This window comes from Erpetoichthys calabaricus, chromosome 1 (genome assembly GCF_900747795.2).
Source record: "Erpetoichthys calabaricus chromosome 1, fErpCal1.3, whole genome shotgun sequence".
NCBI classification, from domain to species: domain Eukaryota; kingdom Metazoa; phylum Chordata; class Cladistia; order Polypteriformes; family Polypteridae; genus Erpetoichthys; species Erpetoichthys calabaricus.
In genome coordinates, this window is record NC_041394.2 from 181,421,780 (window position 1) to 181,447,178 (window position 25,399).

The window sequence follows — 25,399 nt, forward strand, 5'->3', positions numbered from 1 at the left end:
CTCTGCAACATCGCATGGACATCAGGGACAGTGCCTCTGGATTGGCAGACCGGGGTGGTGGTCCCCCTCTTTAAGAAGGGGGATCGGAGGGTGTGTTCCAACTACAGAGGGATCACACTCCTCAGCCTCCCTGGAAAAGTCTATTCAGGGGTCCTGGAGAGGAGGGTCCGTCGGATAGTCGAGCCTCGGATTCAGGAGGAACAGTGTGGTTTTCGTCCTGGTCGCGGAACAGTGGACCAGCTCTATACCCTTAGCAGGGTCCTGGAGGGTGCATGGGAGTTTGCCCAACCAGTCTACATGTGTTTTGTGGACTTGGAAAAGGCATTCGACCGTGTCCCTCGGGGAATCCTGTGGGGGTTACTCCGAGAGTATGGGGTACCGGCCCCCCTGATAAGGGCTGTTCGATCCCTGTACGATCGGTGCCAGAGCTTGGTCTGCATTGCCGGCAGTAAGTCGAACCCGTTTCCAGTGCGAGTTGGACTCCGCCAGGGCTGCCCTTTGTCACCGATTCTGTTCATAACTTTTATGGACAGAATTTCTAGGCGCAGCCAGGGCGTTGAGCGGGTCCGGTTTGGTGGGCTCAGGATTGGGTCACTGCTTTTTGCAGATGATGTTGTCCTGTTTGCTTCATCAGGCCGTGATCTTCAGCTCTCTCTGGATCGGTTCGCAGCCGAGTGTGAAGCGGCTGGGATGAGAATCAGCACCTCCAAATCCGAGACCATGGTCCTCAGCCAGAAAAGGGTGGAGTGCCTTCTCGGGGTTGGTAGTGAGATCCTGCCCCAAGTGGAGGAGTTCAAGTATCTCGGGGTCTTGTTCACGAGTGAGGGAAGAATGGAGCGTGAGATCGACAGGCGGATCGGTGCGGCATCCGCAGTAATGCGGGCTCTGCATCGGTCTGTCGTGGTGAAAAAGGAGCTGAGCGGCAAGGCGAAGCTCTCAATTTACCAGTCGATCTATGTTCCTACCCTCACCTACGGTCATGAGCTATGGGTAGTGACCGAAAGAACGAGATCGCGAATACAAGCGGCTGAAATGAGTTTCCTCCGCAGGGTGTCTGGGCTTTCCCTTAAAGATAGGGTGAGAAGCTCAGTCATCTGGGAGGGGCTCAGAGTAGAGCCACTGCTCCTCCGCATCGAGAGGAGTCAGATGAGGTGGCTCGAAGAGCTAGAAGTGGCCGGGGAGAGGGAAGTCTGGGCATCTCTGCTCAAGCTGCTGCCCCCGCGACCCGACCTTGGATAAGCGGGAGAAAATGGATGGATGGAATATTTGTCCTTTATTTCCTGCCCCGGACGTGGTTAAATCTCTTTCTCGCGGCACTTATAACACTGCTCGGGTTGTGAAGGGGGGTTCTGAACGCACGCTAAAGAGATGCAATTGGTTCAGCTGGTGTCTTACTGATGCTGCTGGCCAGCTGTGTGTTGTGCTTGTCACGCTTTGCATCAATCACTTAAAAGCCTGTACAGCAGATGTCCTTTTGCCACTTCGCGTCTCTGCCGCTCGCTTTGTGAAGGGGGGGAGCTGAACGCATGCTAAGCAGAAGTGGACAGATCAGCTACGGGCTGCTTCTACCAAGATGCCTGTTCTGCTTGTTGCTCTGTGCGTTCTGAAGGAGGAGGAGGAGGAGGGGTGGGGAGGGTGAGGGCTGAACGCACGCTAAGGAGAAGTGTTTGGATTATCTGCTGGGTTTCTGCAGCTGCTGCTGGCAAGCTGCGTGTTCTGCTTCTCGCTAAAAGCATTCCAACAACTGCTAGGTTAGATGTCAATGAACTTGTTTTTATATTGTCTGTAAGTAGGGCGTGTCATCAAAGTGTCTGTCCGAGATGATCCGGTCTCGATCGCTTCGCTCAAACACCCCCTACGCTCCTGCCACTTTTCGTTGTGAACACAGTGGGGTGGGGGCAGTGTTTCTGAATGCATGCTAAGGAGAAGTGGACTTTGTGCTGCTTCTGCCAAGATGCTTGTTCTGCTTGTTGCTCTGCGTGTCAATCATTTAAAAGCCTGTACAGCAGCTGTCTTTCTGTCTCACTGCTTTGTCTTGCTTGACGTTAAAATGTTTTATAATAGAGAGATGTTACTCATACCCTTAGCCCGACATCCATGTGTTTACAAAGTGTGTTTTAATAAGTTTACATATGTTTAAACAGTGTGTGTGTGGGTAGAGGGGGTATTTTAAGGCTTAAACTCTAAAAAAACAATGTGATCTTTCTATATCGCGGATTTTCACCTATCGTGGTTGGGTCTGGAACGTAACTTCTGCGATAGGCGGGGGATCACTGTAATTTCAAATTGTTGTTACATGAATCAAAAGGAACAACGTCATATACAGTGGGGCAAAAAAGTATTTAGTCAGCCACCAATTGTGCAAGTTCTCCCACTTAAAAAGATGAGAGAGGCCTGTAATTTTCATCATAGGTATACCTCAACTATGAGAGACAAAATGAGAAAAAAATCCAGAAAATCACATTGTCTGATTTGATACTTTTTTGCCCCACTGTAAAGATGTTCTAACTATAGATGGAACTAAGATGGGTTATGTAAATCTGATGACTATATGTTTGAAATGATGTCTGATGCCGCTTCTGTAATGATGCCTGACAAATTAAGACACTTCGTGTACTTAATTATGACGGGTGAAGTTGATGCTTTACAATTATGGGAAATGTTCAAAGGAACATTATCCGAAAAGTCGAATGAACAAACGGCTCTTTCGATCAGCAAAGCAATGTTAGAAGCAGAAGATTTAACAATTCAGCGATTTGGACTTCCAGAAGAAAAAGATGAATCAGAGGTAAAGAAAGAGATAACAGCAGAAGAAAATTTAATTAACCAGAAAAGTTAATTCCAAATATTATTTTGGATGAAGTTTTAAAGTAAAAGTGACCATAATACATATGCAACAATTCCCATTAAAAAAAACTCTCTCTTTAAATTGTATTTCCGGAAAAATAAACCCGTGGGTTGGCAAGCGAAGTGAGCAGGGGGCAAAGCCTTAGTATGTTTAAATTAAAATAAAGATTTATCTTTTCTATTGAATGTTAGTAAAACAGGATAAAAAATTCAAAGACAATTTAAAATTGCTGCGGTGGGTTGGCACCCTGCCCGGGATTGGTTCCTGCCTTGTGCCCTGTGTTAGCTGGGATTGGCTCCAGCGGACCCCCGTGACCCTGTGTTCGGATTCAGCGGGTTGGAAAATGGATGGATGGATGGATGGATTTAAAATTGTCATTAGTAGCATTAGTGGCATCATTAAGCACAAAATGTTTAAGAGTATATTTGGGGGAAAATACGGTCATATGAAAAAGCTTGGGAACCCCTCTTAATTCTTTGGATTTTTGTTTATCATTGGCTGAGCTTTCAAAGTAGCAGCTTCCTCTTAATATATGGCATGCCTTATGGAAATAGTAGTATTTCAGTAGTGACATTAAGTTTATTGGGTTGCATCATAGCAAAATTAGACAGGTGCATAAGTATGGGCACCCCAACAGAGATATTACATCAATACTTTGTTGAGACTCCTTTTGCGAATATAACAGCCTCTAGACACCTCCTATAGCCTTTGATGAGAGTCTGGATTCTGGATGGAGCTATTTTTGACCATTCTTCCATACCAAATCTTTCCAGTTCAGTTCAATTTGATGGCTGCTGAGCATGGGCTGCCTGCTTCAAATCATCCCATACATTTTCAATGATATTCAAGCCAGGGGACTGTGACGGCCATTCCAGAACATTGTACTTTTCCCTCTGCATGAATGCCTTTGTAGATTTCAAACTTTGTTTTGGGTCATTGTCTTGTTGGAATATCCTACCCCAGCATAACTTCAACTTTGTGACTGATGCTTGTACATTATCCTGAAGAATTTGTTGATATTGGGTTGAATTCATCCAACCCTTGACTTTAACAAGGGCCCCAGGCCCTGAACTAGCCACACAGCCCCAAAGTATGATGGAACCTCCACCAAATTTGACAGTAGGTAGCAGGTGTTTTTCTTGGAATGCGGTGTTCTTCTTCCGCCATTCAATGAGCTTTTTGTTATGACCAAATAACCACCACCAGTGCAAAGCACTTTGTTCCAAAAACTAATCTGGCTTATCTAAATGAGCATTTGCATACAACAAGCGACTCTGTTTGTGGCGTGAGTGCAGAAAGGGCTTCTTTCTCATCACCCTGCCATACAGATGTTCTTTGTGCAAATTGTGCTGAAATGTAGAACGATGTACAGATATGCCATCTGTAGCATTATGTTCTTGCAGGTCTTTGGAGGTGATCTGTGGGTTGTCTGTAACCATTCTCACAATCCTGTGCATACGCAGCTCCTGTATTTTTCTTGGCCTGCCAGACCTGGGTTTAACAGCAACTGTGCCTGTGGCCTTCCATTTCCTGATTACATTCCTTACAGTTGAAACTGACAGTTTAAACCTCTGAGATAGCTTTTTGTAGCCTTCCCCAAAACCATGATACTGAACAATCTTTGTTTTTCGATCTTTTGTGAGTTGCTTTGATAATTCCATGCTGTCACTCTTCAGAGGAGAGTCAAATGGAAATACAAAGTGCAATTGACCACCTTAAATACCTTTTCTCATGATTGGACACACCTGTCTATGAAGTTCAAGGCTTAATGAGCTAATCCAACCAATTTGGTGTTGCAAGTAATCAGTATTGAGCAGTTACATGCATTCAAATCAGCAAAATTACAAGGGGACCCAAATTTTTGCACAGCCAGTTTTTCACATTTGATTTAATTTCATACAACTAAATACTGCTTCACTAAAACTCTTTGTTCAGAAAACACCCCAGTACTCAGATGTTCCTAGGAAATGAAAGACATACCACTGTTATCTTTTTTGTTGAAAGTAGAGTAAATTATTATGCAGGCTGAGAGGGGTTCCCAAACGTAATCATAAGACTGTATAAATGAAATGCAATGCTTTTTACCTGTAGATCAGGATTAGCTGCAGCTTTTTGTAATTCCGCAGTAATTATCTTTTCTGTCTTCTCTCTAGCTGCTTGCTCCACCATGCGCTGGCTCAGTACCGACAGCTTTGCTAGTGCTGATGACAACTCATCAGTGGCTAAGGATTGACGTGCTCGATCCTGCCAGCCCATAGCTCTTTCAGTAAGACACTGCAAAGCCTCTCCTTCAGGAAGTCTAACAGGAAGCTTTTGAAGTGACACCAGAAGAGACAGAATAGTTTCAAGTCTAGGACGACGTGAGCGCTGGCATAACGGGCAAAGGAACTTCACTTCTTTACTCTGCCAGCCTAATCCTTTTTTCTGGGAAGCAGTCTTAGGAAGTGGCACACATGTGCTATGAAACCAGTCCTTGCATAACTCACACTGCAGCATAAAGCCACTAGCAGTTTTCCGGCACAGACAAAATTTCACCTCTTCTATCCGATCAGCCATTGCCATTTTAGCCAGGTTAGCTGCTCTTAGAGAGTGCATTGCTTCAATCTCTTTCTGTTCTTTTATTTTAAAGGCAGCAACCTGCAAATAAGTGGAGAAAAAAATTATATATTTCTCTGTAACACAAGCATTACTAATGAAGCAAACGACCAGAATAAAAAGAAAAAAAAAAAAACTCTGAACAGTATTATTCAATGAAGGGAATCTCCATTTTATACAACTTATGCCTCCTCTTAAACATTTTTAAAATTTATTTAGTATTACTTACCACCTTCCCTGATTAACCTCACATTTTCAAAAAAGCAGTATTTTTAGAATATGCTGAGGCATTGGGAAACATGACAAATTTGTGCAGTTTCACAGTCTATCTGCAGGATCTACAGGAGTACCTAAATGTTACAGACAACCAACCATACATCAGAGGGAAATCTACATCTGCTCCCCCCCCCCCCCCCCCTTTTCAAAATATAAAATGCATTGTGACTGTTAAGCAATGAAAAACCACAGATCATTTTTAGCTTGAAAAGGATTACAGAACAGTACCTCAAGCTGGTTATGGAACTTGCTTAGGGTCACACAATACATTGGAGCTGAGAAACAAACTTATGCCCAGTGTGGTCCAGTCCCTCAGTCAGTTGACCACAATACCTGCATTGCAATCTTAACTGATATTGTTTGCTGGGCAAAAATAAACTGGAGTTCTCACTGAAATGCTAAATGAACTGTTTCTTTTCAGTTCCTCAACATATTCTGAAAATATTTCTAAGAGTAAAAAATACAGTAATCCCTCGCTATATCGCGCTTCGCCTTTCGCGTCTTCACTCCATCGCGGATTTTATATGTAAGCATATTTAAATATATATCGCGGATTTTTCGCTGCTTCGCGGGTTTCTGAGGACAATGGGTCTTTTAATTTCTGGTACATGCTTCCTCAGTTGGTTTGCCCAGTTGATTTCATACAAGGGACGCTATTGGCAGATGGCTGAGAAGCTACCCAACTTACTTTTCTTTCTCTCTCTCTTGCGCTGACTATCTGTGATCCTGACGTAGGGGGTGTGAGCAGGGGGGCTGTTCGCACACCTAGATGATACGGACGCTCGTCTAAAAATGCTGAAAGATTATCTTCACGTTGCTACCTTCTGTGTGCAGCTTTTAAGTATGCTGCACGGTGCTTCGCATACTTAAAAGCTCAAAGGGCACGTATTGATTTTTTTTATCTGTCTCTCTCTATCTCTCTGCTCCTGACGGAGGGGGTGTGAGCTGCCGCCTTCAACAGCTTTGTGCCAGGGTGCTTCGCATACTTACAAGCCAAACAGCCCTATTGATTTGTTTGCTCCTTTGAAGAGGAAGATATGTTTGCATTCTTTTAATTGTGAGACGGAACTGTCATCTCTGTCTTGTCATGGAGCACAGTTTAAACTTTTGAAAAAGAGACAAATGTTTGTTTGCATTGTTTGAATAACGTTCCTGTCTCTCTACAACCTCCTGTGTTTCTGCGCAAATCTGTGACCCAAGCATGACAATATAAAAATAACCATATAAACATATGGTTTCTACTTCGCGGATTTTCTTATTTCGCGGGTGGCTCTGGAACACAACCCCCGCGATGGAGGAGGGATTACTGTATTTCCTTTTGTCTCTAGTAAATAGAAAATTGTAATTGGTCACTCCTGTCACAAGATCAAATCATTCACACTGTTTATACTCATTAGGACATCTGCATCTCTCCCTTACATTTAACACTTATCATAAATTTCAGCTTCTAGAGGTATGTTAGTCTGACCAGGAAGGGTTATCAAGGTATTTAAGGAGCATAGATATGGCTTCAGTTTAAAATGGGTTTGGTTCCTAATGCATTTTACAAGGTGACAATGTACTATTAGCAATTTCTAGCAAACATCCAAGAGTAACAATATGTTTCTGTCTGGATTAATGGAATAGTACAGAAACTTAGGATAGGTTCAAAGATCATATTTTAAATTAATACACTGCCTGAATCCAGTGCATGCTTCAGAAAAGATTACTAGGATTTATAATATCTTATATAATATTTACAATATTTTTGCAGCCAATGTATCCTTCATCATGCAGAACACTGTATACCTCAGTGACACCATCTTTCACACACTGATTATAAATTAAGTCTTGTGTGCCCCAAAACAGCTATAATAAGAGCACTGCAGAAGATAGAGTAGGTCAGCAGTTGCTCTTTTAAATCATTTTGAAGAACCACAACTCAGCAGCTAAATGTATCACTTAAAAATGGAATTTCAGTTTTGTAAGCCAGAATGTGCTGTAATGTAATATAAAGTAGTATAAAAGTGTATGCAAAGTTTCAGAACCCTGGGAACTGCATGTTTCACTAAATTCTTTTGACCACACATAATGCTGTGTATACTCTTAAAAACTACTAGTAGCCGACTCAGTATGTACAAATAAAATAACCTATTATGATAAAGCAGATTAAGCTAATACAGTGAACCCTCGTTTATCACGGTTAATCCGTTCCAGACTCTACCGTGATAAATGAATTTTAGCGAAGTAGGATTCTTTATTTATAAATCGAATATTTTCGCAGTTAGAGTATAGAAAACCTGTTTATTACCTTCTAAATACATTTTTTTAACATTATTAGAGCCCTCTAGACATGAAATAACACCCTTTAGTCACCATTACACTCGTATTACCCAATATATTAGACAAAATAAGAGAAAATAAGACATATTAGACGTTACAAATATCATATTATTATTGTACTGTACATTTAATTACACACACACACACAGTTCTTACACACAACCACTAACCTATGAAGGCATGAGCTCAGTAGGAGAGTCTTCAGGTTGTAAGCTGGAGCACTGATCGTACCCTCAGAGGACACAGATGCCCCTGGGAAAACCCCTGAAACAGCTGACAGTCTACCTTCACATTGCTCCTTACCCTTCTTACTTGGCGCCATAACGCGCGATAAACCTCTCACGCGGTACTCTGCTTACTTAAAAGTATTGTGCAGTGCCTCTCAGCTTTGGAATGGGTTGTTTTGTTTCTCTCTCTCTCTCTCAGACATTCTCTGCTCCTGGCGGAACTGTCATCTCTGACTTGTCATGGAGCACGTTTAAACTTTTGAAAAGAGACAAATGTTTGTTTGCAGTGCTTTGAATAAAGTTCTTTTTTTTTCTACAACCTCCTGTGTCTCTGTGCAAATCTGTGACCCAAGCGTGACAAGGTGGTGCAGTATCTTCAGCAGGTGCATCGTTGTCTTCTTCCGCTGAAGGAATACTAGGAGTAGGCAGTGGGTGTCTGGGTGTGCGGCTGAAGAACATCTTGATAGGCAGTTGCTGGCGCTGTCTTTTCATATGTGTGAGGAGGCTTTTGTAGGGTACTGCCATCTTTGATCATATCCAAGGGTTTCACCTTCTCCTGGATGGTAAGCATCTTCCCCTGGCGCTTAGTTTCATTATCAGATGGCTTAGAAAAAGCAGCACGTTTAGGAGCCATCGTGGGGCTTAGATAACAGTTCTCAGAAAGCGCATGCGTAGTGACGTAAGCGTGTACGAGAAAAAATCGCGATAGAGTGAAGCCATGAAAGTCGAAGCGTGATATAGCGAGGGATCACTGTACACACAATAATAGACATTTCCACTTTGGAATTTCAACTGTTAGAAAAAATATAATAAGATGAAGGTTAGGTGGAACATTTGTAGCCAAGGAATGATCTGAAAGATCCCAGAAAGTGTCTGATAGAACTATGGCATCCTCTTGTACAGGAAATTTTTTGTGGATGGAAGACAGAATGGATTAATCTCTATATATTATAAATCCTAGAAGCTAATATCCCAGAGTCAAGGAAGAAGGATGAAAACAGATTTCCTATTTCAGAAGACAGCAATCCACATCACATCTAAGTAAGTACTAATTTTGATGCAGCCTTCAAGGTTTCCAAGCTTAAATATTATTGAGAGTATGGGGAGAAATCTCAAACATGCACTGCATGTAAGAACATCTAAGGAAATTTCAAAGCTAGAAAGCTCTGTTAGAAAGACTCTAAGCAGGCTACAAGAAACACCTGGAAGGTGTGATTTGCAAGGTGTTACTAAATATTGACCAACAGGATGTCTAAACCTCTGCATATGGTAGTTTTAGTCAATTAAATTCACTAAAAAGCAGACAATTGTGTATACAGATGTGCAGACATTTAAGTGTGTACCTCAGAGAGATTGCAATTAATCCTTTTTACTTACACATTCTGTAAAAAATACAATGTGACTGTGGTATCAACACTTTTGAATACAACTGGTAAAAAAAATCAGGATTTCTGCTATCATGTGTATTTTTCCTAAGTTCTGTTGCAATGCTGAGTAAAGGCGAGAAGCTGCAAAACAAACTTGACACGGTGATGTTTTGCTAAAGTTTACCTTTTGCCCTTTATTATCTTATCTTTATTATCATTTTCGTACAGAAAGTTTTGTATCCATATTTACAAATAAAGCCAAACTAAACCTAATTATTATTATATTTCTGCATTTTTTTTTTTTTTTTTTACCAGATGGGAGTTTTTAATACATAATTTTCTGGTGACATACTGTACTCATCCATCTATTGCACTACCACAACATAAAACAAGAAGCAGATAATCAGTCAAGCAGAAGTATAATCAATTTTAAAGAAAACAGAGCTAGGAAAAAAATCCTTCCAAATCAACCCATTCAAGCAAAAATGAAATGCTTCCATTTCACAAATGAATTTATATGCAATTACATGTCCTTTGCCATAAATACAGTAGAACCTCTGGTCACGAACGTTTCCGAACACGTACAAATCAGTTACGATCAAATAGTTTGCCAAAATTTTGCATCTGTTCACGACCACATGCTCTGGTGGCAAACAAAAACACTGGCGGCCAGTTTCCCTATGTGCATTCGTATGCGCCAATTATTTCCCATTTTCCGTTTCCCATTTTCTTTTGTTTGCGTACACAGGGCCTAACAAAGCAGCTGATGTTGCAAAAGGAGTTAGAATGTTAACCAAGCAGAGGCCTCAAGTGCTGGAAGAGGTGGAAAAACTGTTGCTAGTGTGGTTTATCGAGAAGCGACTTGCAGGGGATAGCGTAAGCGAGCTGATCATATGCGAGAAAGCCAGGAAGATTCATGGCGATTTGCTGAAAAAAAATCCTTCTTTGAGTGGCGAAGGTGAGGAATTTAAAGCCAGTAGAGGATGGTTTGAAAAGTTTCGCAAGAGAAGTGGATTTTACTTTTTTATGTGCTTAAAACTCATAAAAAAATTAATTGTATTTGCATACAATCTTATGGGGAAATTATTACATTCGGGTCGCGTCCAGAGTTTTGGAACAAATTACGGTCGTGACCAGAGGTACCACTGTACATCAAGCTACTAAAATGGGGATTGCTTTAAAAATCACTACTCAAAGAGATGGAGTATTGAAAAAGGCAAGGCTTACACAAGACACAGTAATGATACTAGGTGTTCTGGCACAAGCTTTACTAGCATTTTTAGCAGAAAACTTGTAGTGGAAAACAGCTTAGATATACTTACAACACTTGCTGGGTCTCGTGCCTCCTCAGTGCCCTCTTCTACATCACTCAGACATTCCATATCCAAGTCTCTCTCTTTTTCCATAAGTTCTTTAGCCTTTTTCCGTTTACTCTTGCTACTCCCATACACACCAATATCAACCCTTGGACTTAGCACCTACATTAAATATGTTGGGAAAAAATAAATTTTAATAATCTCCATGCATTACTAGTATGACACAGCTTTACCTACTATTTCAAGCAATAACTTCATGATAAATTACAATAATACTTTGAGGACTACATAATGATTTCAACAAACTACAGATGCCAATATTGCTGGAGTTCATAAAAGATTACCTCATGTGTACCTGAAAAAGGAAAAAAGCTAAGGTTATACCCACAACAATAAAACATTAGAGATACAGCATTTCAGCTGTGTAGTTACCATCAGAGACTTAACTGAAAAAGAAAAATGGGTTAAGGAAGGAAGGGAATAAGGTGGGGTACATGAAAGGTATATAAGAAAAGAAAAGGTGCAAAAAGCAGAGAATATTTAGAAAGGAACTAAAAATTTTGGCCAGTGGCAAACATATGACTTCTAGTTGAAAAACATGTCAAACTTAACAACTGTAGCTGCTTGATTTGGTCACTTTGAGGACGTCGTATTACAGAATTTTTAGTAATTCAGGGGATGACAGATTACATGAATGCCTCATGATTTTTTTATCATGTTCAAATTTCTAAACCATCACAAGCTTGTCTCATTTTGACAACCAATTGAGGAACTACATGACAGTGCCAGTGGTTGTGTTTTCCTGGTATACCAAGTTCAGCCACAGTCTCTGACCTTTCTTTATTCATTCTGTTGTGGTACAACAAACACAAGACAGAAGAGAAGTCACAGTGTTTCAAATGTCTTATGTTTGTTGTAACATGACAAAATGAAAAAGGAAAAAGAAAGGGCAGAGACTACAAAGAAAGGGCAGAGACTACAGCTGGACTTGTCATACTTCGAAAACATTTACATAGCCACTACTGCTGTGAGGTATCAAGCCTCATACAAAAACTTCTCTTCTGTTTGCATGGTCCAATTTGAAGTTCAAATTACAGCACAGTTTTGAAACTAAAACTGTGAGTCAGGACATATGGCCCAAACATCCAGTATAAAGATTTTGTGAAATTCACTAAATACCATTATCAGACATTATCCATCATCTAAAAATTAAAACTGGAAAAATGGCTGTGTAATGATTTTGTAAGTTTTGTTATATTATTTCTGCAATTTATAGAATCATGAATAAACTTAGGTTACCTTTAGGGAATATAAGAAGAGAAAATCAGATACTAAAGAACTGCATCACAAATGAATTACTGTGACTTGTAATTTTTAAAATTATTTTATTAAATTTTTATAATGTACTATATTCTTACCTGAAGAAGTGTATATGTTGAGTTCTTTTTCAGAAAGGTCCGTGCTGTCCTCTCTCGCCATGCCCTAGCAGATGCCACTTGAGATTCTAACTGGGGCAGGGCATCTAGTCTAACTGGTATTGGTCTACCACGTGCCAACAGGGTTTCCAGCTGGTCAATATATGCATAATTACTCCCACTCTACAATATAGCACAGAAAGAGTTTCATAATTTCTGTAATCTCTTGCAGACTGTAGAATACTACATAAACAACAGGTTTTTCCCACTTCTCTTGAACAATGTGTCCCGGAGTACATAATCTTCAATTTTAACATCCTTTTTAAAACTGCAGACTGCTCATATTCAATTTTAATGTTGTTCAAACAAATCAGGATTAACTTTATGGTTACATAAAAACTAAGTAATTTACATGACCCATAAGGCAATTTAACTACAGGGGAAATGTACATGGAAAGTATACTCCCTTACACATTCTTCATTAATTGTCCCAGTAACTTATAATTTTAATGCATCTGTGTCAGGCAGTTTATAACTTTATAAGAAGAGGTAACAGAAAACAGTGTGGAGGTGCATACAGTATCACAAAGCCTTTGGGCACAGACATCCATTACAAAGGACAGATTGCCAATCATATGTATGTAATGTGTGGCACCTGGCTGGGATTCCTACCCAGCCAGGATGCCCGGGGAGACAGGAGGAGGGCTCATGCCTCCTCCAGACCATGAGGGGGCGACCGCCCCAGTTGTATTGGGGGCCACAGGTACAGGACTTAGAAGCTCAACCCTGTAGGGGCCCGTGGTCACCACCAGGGGGCGTCCCCGTGCCTGATGGACCCTGGAACCCCAGCACTTCCACCACATCAGGAAGTGCTGGGGGGAAGAAGAGTGGGAACACCAGGAGTGCTTCCGGGGAGACAGCCGGCACTTCCGCCACACTGGGGCGTGTCGGGTGGAAGATTGCTGGTGCACATCCGGGTATGGATAAAAGGGGATGCCTCCCTTCAGTCGAGGCTGGAGTCGGGTGGAAGCAGGACAAGGTTGGAGAGAGAGAGAGAGAGAGAGAGAGAGACAGAGAGAGAGAGAGAGAGAGAGAGAAGGAGGCGGTCCGAAGAAGAGGCATAGTGTGGTTGGCCTTGAATTTGGGGAAGATTGGGGTTTGTGGTGCACTTATAGACATTGTAAATATTTGTAGTGTAAATAAACGTGTGGTGGTGATTAAAACATGTCTGCCTGTCTGTATCCGGGGCTCGTTCCACAAATGTCACATATCCCAGAGCCCTCACATGGAATTTCAAAATAAATAATGGTCGGTCTAAAGGACTAAGGCATAGAACAACATAGGATGTGACGTCAGAGAAAAAAAAGAGAGAGACTGGCCATTTCGTCTGAATGTTGCCAAACATAAACTTGTGCATCACATGACTGCAAAATTAAAAAGTCACTCAGGACAACATCCATCCTCGACACTGCTGATTTTCAGTAAGTGTTTTTTCTAACACTATTTATATCCCAACTTTGTTATCAGTTTTATTTTTTATTATACTTTCTTCTATTATTTTAATACATATCATGTACTGTAGCTTTCAGATTTCTATATTTTGTCTTAATATCTAGAGTGATTAGAGTAATAAAGGAAATATTAAGGCACCTGGTGTGGGAAGGTTTACCAGGGCCGAAAGACTGAACCTAAACAGAAGAGTAAGTATAGCAGAAGACCCCATTGGTTGGTAAGTAGCATATAACCAAAAGGGTATGGAGCCTTCGTGGGTCTCAGGGACACTGATACATTTGTTAGTATTGAGTATGGTGAGTCCCTATGAGGAGTACTGAGAAGTGACAGGATTGAGGCATCAATCTTATGTACTTATGTGAAAAGGATCCTATGTAGAATACTAAAGAATGACTGGCAGTTTATTCATCACTCATACATAGATATGTAAATAGGATCTCCAAGTATGTATATCTTAAGGTGTAAGACAAGACCAACCTAGCAACACACTTAGTTAAGTTTTACTCATCCCATGATAATACACAAGTTATTTTTGACCTACAATCAAAAGTGAAACTTGCTATAATGTGCTTAAAAGATGGCTCTTTATGAAATAAAAAACATAATTCAAAAATAACAAGTGAAGGTTGCTACATTACTTTGATAAATGCAAAGTGTTCTTCTGCAAACTTCATAGTTGACAGTTACTTTTGAAAACATCTTGTCTAATTATTAAAAGCCATGAAAACTGCAGTTTAACAAGTTTTAAAAGCACACATAGAAACAGAGTTAAACCAAGCCTGTAAAACAAATAACAGCTAGTTGTGTTATTTGCCCATGCAAGTCTACATCATTATTTTCTGTTGGTTTTATGGTACACACAAATGTTTAAACAAAGCCATAAGTGTAATTTGAAACAATATATATTCAAAATTTTTGAACAAAACAAACATAAAGCACGTAAATCATCGAATCAATCCATGCTATGAGACCACCGGGTCACTAGTCAATCTTAATGCAAACTTTAAGTTAGAATCAACCTTTCAATAATTTTCAACATAGGAAAATGTCTGTTATTCTACATGTATATATACAGTATTTAAGTCTGTTTTTGAAAGTTTATATTTCCACTACAGTCTATCATAATTAATGCACAATGTGTGCATGTTATTTCCCTCTTCTTACCTGAATAGCTTCTACTTTTGATGTCCAGTCTTTAGCTTTTTGGAGGGCATCTCTGAGAGATATCACATTGGGAAGATATGCAGGAATATTTTTGGCCTCCGTCACAATATTCTCCAGTGTTGACATACCATGGCGTGGTCTACAAATACAATACATTCCTAATAAAACTTTGAACAAACACTACATAATGTATAACTTATTTTTTTAAATTATAATTAAAGTTAGTTATTCTTATTATAGTCAGTATAGAGTATCAAATGAAGCACTGGATTTTAAACAACAGGGATGCTGGTTGAATCCCAGCTTTTAATTCATTGTGTCATCCTAGGCTGCAACATTTATTTAAAAAAAAAACAAACAAAATAAACACATATATATGTAACCAGATTTAATGAATACTAATACTAATAAATACAAATCATTATACCATCTGTACAATGTCAAACTGCATTTATATAATTTTACCTTACATACAAATTAGTCTGTACAAGATAAAAATTTTATTGACAGTTTTCTAACCTTGCAAAATTGTAAGTAAAACGTGGCTTATAATTAATTTTGTGATTAGTGTATTCTAGGATTAAATATAGCAAATGATTGTAAATCAAATTCCACCTCTGCTTTTTATTTTTATTTTAATATTTGCTCTATTTTAAGTACAGAAGAAGCCTGCAAGTGTCAACCACTTCAGCTGTTTCACAGCATGAATTTAAAAATGAATAAGCAAGCAGCTAGAAATGTGTAAGGGTTACAGTTCATACTGTATATGGTTGACTATAAACAATAGTTTTACGTATAACATATCTCTCTCTCTCTGATCTGAAGCAAAAAACAGTACATACAACCTCAGAGGCAAATTAAAACAAATGACTAGTGGCTTTGTCCAGCACTGACAGTGCACCCGCACCATGTTACAAAATAAAAGTTGTCTCATACTAGTTTAATCAACATGACAATGAGTTCATTGTTTTTCAGTGGCCTTCCCAGTCACATGTCAAAGTAAAAAACGATCAAAAGGACTGTTGACTTTGAATACACTGCTAAAGACTGATTTAATTGAAAGAATATGCATCTCTAAAATGGACATACATTAAAACATATGTTAAAAATCCACAATTTCTATCCTCAATTGACAAATTTGTTCATCACCATCAATGCCTTAATAATTATACTCTACACAAGTGTTTTTTAACTGGCGCATAGTGGAAATAACAATGTAATGACCCCGGGTTCAGACCTGAGCGAGATATGCTCCTCAGGTGGTCAAGACTTATCTGAGGAGGATGGGACTTCCTGGAGAAGCAGACATAAAATCAACTTTGCGATTACCGTTATGCAGACACAGCACTTAGAGAGCACTTTAGCAGCCAGGGGCAGCGAGGGAGGCAGGGAGAGGACCGCCTGTAAGAGTAGGCAAAGGGACAAAGCAGCAGTGCTGTGTCTGTAAATGGCAAATTTTGGGATGCAAAAAGTGTGTCACCATAGAAAAATGGTTGGAAAATGCTGCTCTACCTACACCTTTGGTCCTGGCACACTAAAAAAGATTTCCATAGCTGTTGTCTCGCTTAAAAACTGACACTGTACATTACTTGGATGGTTGTGTTGCGTTCTTTGCATAAATTGGTGAAGATACTACAAACTGGAATAATGGGTAGGGATAATCATTACACTTCTATTTAGCAGAATTTTGTCCTTATATTAGGGTAGTCAGCACTGTAAGCTACCTGGCAAACATTCATTGGCTATCAGATCTCATGCACACACAGCTTTCCCCTGCCACTAAAGACAAAATCAAACATGACAAGTCAAACTATTTGGAGTGAGTCACTGGGTATGTCAAACTAGATCACTGATTTCAATGGGAGCATGCTGCCAACTGCCTCTGACTCAACGAGGTTATGTAAATGAAGGCTACGAATGAAAAGTCATCAAATGTGACATGAACTTAACCAGACCTCTCTTTTCAAATATGACATTGTTTAGAAAGTACAATGCTGTTCAGTTACTTAAGATACCAAATTTTACCCTTCCAAAACATTTCCAAAGAAATAAAGAGGAGGTTTTTCCATTTTGACATAGGGCTTCAATATAATATTTAGAACAACATGTCAATAGCCTAAACTGATTTTATTTCTGCTTCTTAGATTTTGAATACTTTGCATTGTTCATCAAAAATGTTAATTTTCAACTAGACCTAAAGTGGGCTAAACGTTTAATCAATTTACCATGTTATTAAAAAAAAAACATATTAAAGATCTACAATACAAATATAAAAATGAATTTTACAAATCAACATTTAAAAAGTATATATTAATATATACTTATATACAATTATTAATGTTTTAATGCATGTTTTTTAAGCATTTTAACCTTTTCTTTCATACATTTGAAGCAGGACAAAGTGCCATCTTCTACAATTAGGTCTGCAGTAGAAAGGAACTAAGAAGCAGATCACTAGACATAACCAGACTGGCTCGTCAACCAACAACCTGCCCAGATGGGACATCATAGAACATTATTTTGAGACACTTACTCAATTTCAAAAAACTAAATAAAAATATGCCTCAAATGAAGTACCATAATAACCTGAGTGAAAAAATATGTTGTAAGACAGTTTACAAGAACTATTTCAACAGGAAAAGGGATAAAGGTCTGCTTACTTTATATGCAAAAGGGGTTTGTATGAGCCAAATAAAAAAACTTGGATGTATCAACACATAATTGTGTGTTTAAAATAAGTTCATGTGGTAAAATACTGCAATTTTACTTTAAACACTCAGTTTTAATTATTCACATTATATATCAGCACACATCACAAAAATACATATCAGTGCATCCAAGTCTATACTATGTGTAAATTTGTCACATCTTACTGCCAATACTTGTGATAAATATAGATAGATTATCTTAATAGATTATCTTTGATTGGCATTACCCACACTCCACTTGATTGGTTTAGATCCTACCTCTCATGCCGCACTCAGTTCATACAGCTTAAAACCTTCACATCTCAACCCACCGCTGTTACTTCAGGTGTGCCCCAGGGCTCTGTCCTGGGGCCTCTTCTTTTTATTATTTACCTTCTTCCCCTTGGCAATATTTTTCGTAAATATAACATTAATTTTCACTGTTATGCTGATGACACCCAGCTCTACCTTGCTAGTAAACCCATCTCCTCTTTTCCACCACCTTCGCTTATTGACTGCATTGCTGAAATTAAATCCTGGTTCTCTTCGAATTTTCTTAAACAGTGACAAAACTGAGGTTCTCCTCATTGGTTCAAAATCATCATTATCAAAAACCAATAATCTTTCTCTTATTATTGATAACTCTGTTGTTTCCCCATCACCTCAGGTCAAGAGTCTGGGTGTCATCCTCGACAGTACTCTATCCTTCCAATCTCACATTAATAACATCACCCGGTCTGCTTACTTCCACCTATGTAATATTAATCGCATTCGCCCCTCCCTCACTCTTCATACCACTGCCATTCTTGTTCATAGTGTTGTTACTTCTCGGCTGGACTACTGCAATTCATTCCTCTTTGGTCTCCCTAATAAATCTCTTCATAAGCTTAAGTTAGTCCAGAATTCTGCAACACGCATCATTACTCAAACCTCATCTATTCACCATATTACTCCGGTCTTGCAGCAGCTTCATTGGCTCCCGATTAAGTTTCGAACTGATTTTAAGATTCTGCTATTAACATTTAAGGCAATTCATAACCTTGCCTCTCCATATCTGTCTGACCTTCTTCATGTTGCCATTCCCTCCCGTAACCTTAGATCTTCTTCCTCCATCCATCTGACTGTCCCTCTCGCCCGTCTAACCACCATGGGGAGCAGAGCATTCAGCCGTTCTGCTCCCAAGCTCTGGAATTCATTACCTACCGAGCTTAGAAATATCAAATCATATTCATCCTTCAAATGTAAACTTAAAACGCATCTGTTTAAAATGGCTTTTTCTTTATGATTGCAGTGGTTTTGTTTGGTTTTTTTAAATTTTCTGATGTTTTAAGTTGTTTATAATTGTGTCTTTTATTTATTTATTTATTATTTGTTCGGTGTCCTTGAGTTCTCAGAAAGGCGCCTTGTATAAATAAAATGTATTATTATTATTATTATATATAAATGGTGTTATACTACTGCCATCAATTTTTTTTAAATCTGAATATAAACAAGATTTTTTACCTGGCTTGTAAACAGGCTTTTGCCTTATCTTCCCATCGCTCAATCAATTTTTTTTAAATCTGAATATAAACAAGATTTTTTACCTGGCTTGTAAACAGGCTTTTGCCTTATCTTCCCATCGCTCAGAAACAGTAAGTATTTCCTGTAGCTCTGCCATTGCCTTCTCCACAGCATGATGTGGGGCTAGCCCCACACCAGAGTCTATAAGTCTCTTCATGACATCTAGAGTAACACGATGTGGGTCTGCAAGAGTGAGGCGAACTTCATCAAGCCAACGTGCCTGCTGAAGCTCTTGCTTCAGCCGAGGAAGTTCAGGCAATTCTACATCTAACCCTGCACCCATGTCCAGCAGGGCCTGCAGTTTGGATGAATCAGGAGTCTCATCGGAGAGTGCTGCTTGGGCACGTTCATGGAATTCCTCCACATTTTCCAGAAGTTCCTAAAAGATATGATTTACTATATTTTGTCACCCATGATAAGTAATAAACAATGTAAAAATGATTTTTTCATTATTCTGCTTTTTTTCTTTTTTACTTTATTTCTGGAACTTTTCTGAACTTACTGAAGTTTACTTAAAAAAAATACAAGACACACAACAAACCTTTACAAGTCGGGCCTGACTGATAACACATGGAAGGCGATAAAGCTGATGAACAAAGGCCTTCAATTCTTCCACTGTTAGTTTGCTCCGTGTCTTGCTGCTCTCTGGACGTTGTTTACTGGAGAGAGTAGCAAAGAAAAAAAGAATCAGAACAGAAACACCTATCTGATACATGAATATGCAGTGCAACATAAAAGAACAGATGATGAAAAAAAAATCAATCTACATATAATTAAATACTGAATTATCTTTGAAAATAAATTTTCTTGACATAAATGTATAAGGCAGTTTTCAGACTTTTTCATTCCTCACAAGTTTCAAATTAAGTATCACAGTGAAGACATGCTGCATAAGACAAATGAAAAGAGCTGTTCCAGCCCAACCAGGATGTTTGGTTATATAACATCATATCCAGGCACTTATTGGTATGTTCCGGAACTTCACAAACCTGGCGTCAGTCTTAAATGCACTTCCCCTTAATTTCCACAGGTGTCCTCTAGTATTTTATGATTAAATTGAAAGACCTCTACCGGACTTTGATGCTCTAGAGAATTTTGAAAACCTAGATCAGGTCCCCACACATCCTTCTCTGCTCAATTTTCTAAACCAGTCAGAGTAAAGCATACCGTATAGTCCTGGGATGCACTTGGTTTCTCTGTTCTGCAGAAAACTGCACACAAAGATCTCTGCAGCAAATTATATACGCTAAGCAAATGTCCTCTGATTTATATAAAACAGATTTTACAATTTAGCGTAACATTTTAATTCCCTTTTTAGCTGGTTTTGTACATTACCTAGACAATGGGAATACTGTTTCAATGCAAACCTCCAAATGCTTTTAAGAGGTTACTTACTAACATTCCTTTTTCCTATATGTAGTACTTGGAAATGTTCAAATTAAGCTGCATATTTCAAGTGTTTGTCCAGTTCTAAAGTCCAGCCCAGGAATTGTTTTTGCTGCCTTCTCCGTATGTACTATTCCTCAAATATTACTAACATCTGTGATTTTTACAAGTTTACTAACTCATCAGAACCTGTACAATCAATAAAAATTACAAAAAGAAGTACTCCAAGGATAGACACATGAGGGGCTCAAATGATGACTACATTGTGAAGCATTCACTTCTTAACTGTTCTCATTTTCTCCTGCCAATGTATCAACTTGAAATATAGTTTTGTAAGTTACCTCTTATGGCAATAGCTTCAAAATGAATCTTTGGTAAGTGATTGTATGAAAGACTTATTGAAAGCCTAATGCATTATTTAATTAAGCTGTATGCTTTGTTTTTGTCTGCTATTAATTGCCTGCTCAAAAACCCTAACAGACATCTCTTCTATTCATGAAAAAATGTTGGCTGTTATTTTGCATACTTTTCTTTTTAGAGATACTTTTCTTATTAATTTCATATTATACAGTTTCCATAATTTTGCATGATATACAGGGAATTCTTGTTGGTCTGTAATTAGCAGGATTAATTTTGTCTCCCTTCTTGTGTACTGGAGTTATATTTGCAACGTTCCAGTGACAGTTGAAAGATGCTTAATAAAAGTTTATAAATGAAGTGCATATGAAGCATACAGTGTGTGACTTTTATAGTTATAAAATCTGCTGAATCAAAGCTTGCTTTTTTGCTTCTACAAGAAAAATTCAATTTATTTATTTTTTACAAACACCTGGGTAAAATATTTAATTAGATTAATTGCTATTTACTTCTCATTTTCAATAATTTTTTTCTTGCAGATCTCCGTGGTAACTTTATTTTTGTGTGCTGTTTACTTATATTTTTCTATGTAAATCTATTTTTTTTTACTTTCTTGTAAGTCACTTTCAGCTGCATTTTGTTGTTATTAAATTCTCTTTTAGTAGTACTCAAATAATTTTTACTTTTTACAATAACTTTTACCTTTCAAAAGCTTCTTAAATCCCTTGCTATAGTGCTGGATATGCAAGTAAGAATTTCACGTATCAAAATCTTATTAACAGATAAAGGGGACATGATTGAAAACCACATGAGTTTAACCTTATTTAATTAACTTTAAAAATATCTCGTCCTACATCTAGTGTTAGCAGTATGAACATGTGCGTAATTTGGAATGATTCTGGGACAGCTGTGTCCTATATAATCTCATAAACTTAACACTTATTTTAATTGATAGTTCATACGATTCACATTTATACCGCAAGTTAAAAGAATGTCTAATGATTTATACAATTAATTACGTATAAGAACTCACCTGTGCCGTTGCTTACGGCTAAGTAGGAGCTGAGCAACAGAGGAACAGGTTTCAGCTTCTTTTACTGTCACTCTTAGCTTCCTGAACAAGTTGTTTTCAGGATATTTCCTGTCTTCTGCATCTTCCAGCAGCACTTTTAGTTCAATCAGTTCTGGACAGTAAAAAAAAAAAAAAAAGAGTCTGAGTTATCTGGCAAATGTATCTAGTGATCTAGTAATTTTTTGTTTATCTGTTGCTTACTCTGTGTTGCTTGTATCAATGGCAGATAAAAAAATGCATCCTTTTTAACTCTTTGAGGGCTGAATATATTTTTCCAAAAAACATAGTTTCTGAAAAGCAATGGTTTCACACAGAAATTAACGTAAAACGTCTGTTGCTGCATGCTGCGGCTGCCAGTTTGCCAAGAATGTGTGTCAGGCTTGCTGTTTTCGCGTGGCAGCAGTGGTCACGGTCGCATCACAATCTGGTTTCTACCTCTTATCATTAAGTGTCAGTCCTCCTGGTGAACATTGCCGTATGCATGTCAGCTACATGAACCTGTTCAGCCCCATGATTAGCTGGGAACCAGTCAGCTGAAGCTGGAACCTCACATTTGTTTTCGATCACTCATATCAAAATCGGAGTCCGACAAGTCATAGTCCAGTTCAGAGATAATACGCAAAACTTAATCCACGGAGTATTTTGCTTTACCCATTCACTTTGATCTCTCACCATTATTTCAGTGCCATTTTTGCCGTTGTTTGCGCCTTGCTATTCACACGAGTGCCGGAAATCTCATTTCCTTCTAGCAACAAGAGTCCAACTAAACATAACAGTTGGTTTTGTTACAGTTTACAGTTGATCACCATTGTCAACTCCTCCTTTTGACAAAAGTCGACATAAGCCCTGAAAGAGTTAAACAATACGCTCATAAGGAGACCATCACTGAACAAACAGCAAAACCTAAGTTTATTCATGTTGCATAATCCATACATTAAGATATCCAATCATACGCTCACAAAATCTCAAACAATTATATTTTTGATAAAATACAGTTAAACAAAAATATTCTGGAAAAATCTCTTATGAACAGCTAGGGAGCATGATTAAAAGAGATCAAATTTTTTAAGTGAAGATCCATCTCTTCCCTCATTCATTGTCAACTAAAATACAAATGTTTGAGACATTGTGAACATACAGCTGGATATTAGACATATGGATTATGCAGTGCGAGTATATTGACATTTTTCATTGATCTTTTAATATTGTTTGCTGTTTTTCAGCATTGGTCCACCTATAACCCTACTGTGCAAGAAACGTCTTTTTTTTTTTTGAGAATACAAGTAAGTTTTTTTTTTTTTTTGCCATTACTACAATCAACATGGTGTATATAATAGATGAAAAAATATCATCAAACAGTAACAATTTATTGTGACATATCTGTCCATGCACTTTCTGAACCTAATTATTTAAGGTCTAAGGTTGACTGGAGCTTGATCTGTCACCAACTGCAAGGCAGGAGCAAACCCAGAATGCAATATCTTTTCACGGCAGGTTACACTCATCCTAATTCAGACTGGATAAAATAAAAGTGCACAGTAATCTATTAAGATCAGTTTTATATAAATACTGTCCAATTCAGCTAACTAGATTAATGATAGATCTGATTTTCTATATTAAAATGCCAATTAATTGAGCAACTAATATGTAATATTATTTCATGAGAATAAAGTTTTCATTAAATCACTGCTCCTTTTATCTCTTACATGTGCCACTCTTGTGTTAGCTACACAACTCAGATCTCTTACAGCAGATTTCAACAGATAAGAGATACAGATAAGAGTCAGAGAGAGGGAGAGACTGACAACATCACTTAAACAAAAAAGGTACAAAGCCTGATAATCAATTTCAAACTTTAAAAGACACTGTATATACAAAATTTATAGTTAATTAACAACAAGAACTGAACAATTTCTTCCTGCAAGTATGGATCAGGTGATCAGTTTACCTAAAATCTTAAGATACATAGTCAACATACTTTATTCCTATCAAACTGAATTTGCTTACTTCATTTTTGTTGCACCATCTTTTTATCATATATTCTAAATGAGCCTCACTACATGAATATGTATATCATACCTTGAATTTCTTCTTGAAAGTCTTCTAATTTTAACAGTACTATCATATGTGGAAGTTAAATTTTTTGCATATTTTATCGAATTTGCCAACTTACTCCCTTAAGTAAAATAACTACTTTTACAGTGTACTCACCTTTCTTATTTTTATGGTCTGCATCCAAAGCTTCAGTTACTCTTTTAACCCATGTATCATATGACTGAGCTCTGGATTTTACACCATAAAGCATAGAGGGGAACTCCTCCAAAGCATACCTATACCTGGTAAACAATAATCAGAACCAAAATGAGTGCATTACTAGTTATACAATATGATGAGAAGTATGATATTTAGACAGTGATAAAAGCTATTCAAAGTTACTAAGTTCCTGCAATAAGGAAATACAGCTATAATGGTATGCAAAAGTTTAGGTACCTTTGCTTAAAATGTCTGTTACTGTGAATAGTGAATGAACTGATCACCAAAAGGCATAAAGACAAAGAAAAAAACAAGTCTAAGATGATACTGTTTCAAACCATGGAGACGTCAAGTAATAATAACTATCAAAACAAAAGGAGAAGCATTAATGTATATAAAAATATTCTGTGTGGATATTTGTTATCTTACACTATATCATATGTCATCTAGAAGTACATTTTAAAGTAAAAACACTGTACCTTAGACATTTGTTTTGAATAGAGCAGTTGCAGAGGTCTACAGCGTGATGTAGGCAGACAAGCCGATCAGGATTACAGGAGCAGGTAAGTGCTGAGAGAAAGCACGTGGTCTTACATTTTTCACACTGCCGCTCTTCATCTGGAACAAGCTCAAATGCTTCCTGCTCACAGTTAATAACACCCTAGCCACATAAAGAGAAAACATATATAATTAGAATGCAAAATAAAATGACAATATTTGTGACTGTGATGTCATGAATAAGTCAATTTACATCTAAATTAGAATACTAGAATATAGTAGAGAAACACTAACAGCTATGGAGAGTTCATCCTGAAAATTAAAACACAAAAGTACTGAAAATAAACATGCAGTAGATTTTATTTAGAAGAAAGGAAAATCATGCTTTTTATTTAGGACTATCCCAAAAATTAATTAAGTATTAATGAGCTATTTATACACATGTCGGAACAGCCAGCCATGTGTTTGAACTCTTGCTATAAAATAAGGACTGAAATGTAATGCATGAAGACTGTGTTTAAATAGAATAAAATTAGAGAAG

General features: G+C 38.1%; 1 protein-coding gene across 2 annotated transcripts in view; it reads right to left on the minus strand.

Annotated features, from left to right (window-relative positions):
• The window catches only part of kdm5a (lysine (K)-specific demethylase 5A), a 146,104-nt gene that overhangs the window by 12,872 nt on the left and 107,833 nt on the right, over positions 1–25,399 (minus strand). For both annotated transcript variants that reach the window (XM_051930694.1, XM_051930696.1), the window contains 9 exons: positions 24,840–25,021; positions 24,319–24,443; positions 22,069–22,219; positions 19,834–19,951; positions 19,316–19,671; positions 15,043–15,181; positions 12,370–12,549; positions 10,958–11,113; positions 4,934–5,485 (listed from right to left, as the gene is read on the minus strand). In XM_051930694.1, coding sequence (XP_051786654.1) covers positions 4,934–5,485; positions 10,958–11,113; positions 12,370–12,549; positions 15,043–15,181; positions 19,316–19,671; positions 19,834–19,951; positions 22,069–22,219; positions 24,319–24,443; positions 24,840–25,021 — 1,959 coding nt within the window. The remainder of the gene's footprint in view (positions 1–4,933; positions 5,486–10,957; positions 11,114–12,369; positions 12,550–15,042; positions 15,182–19,315; positions 19,672–19,833; positions 19,952–22,068; positions 22,220–24,318; positions 24,444–24,839; positions 25,022–25,399) is intronic.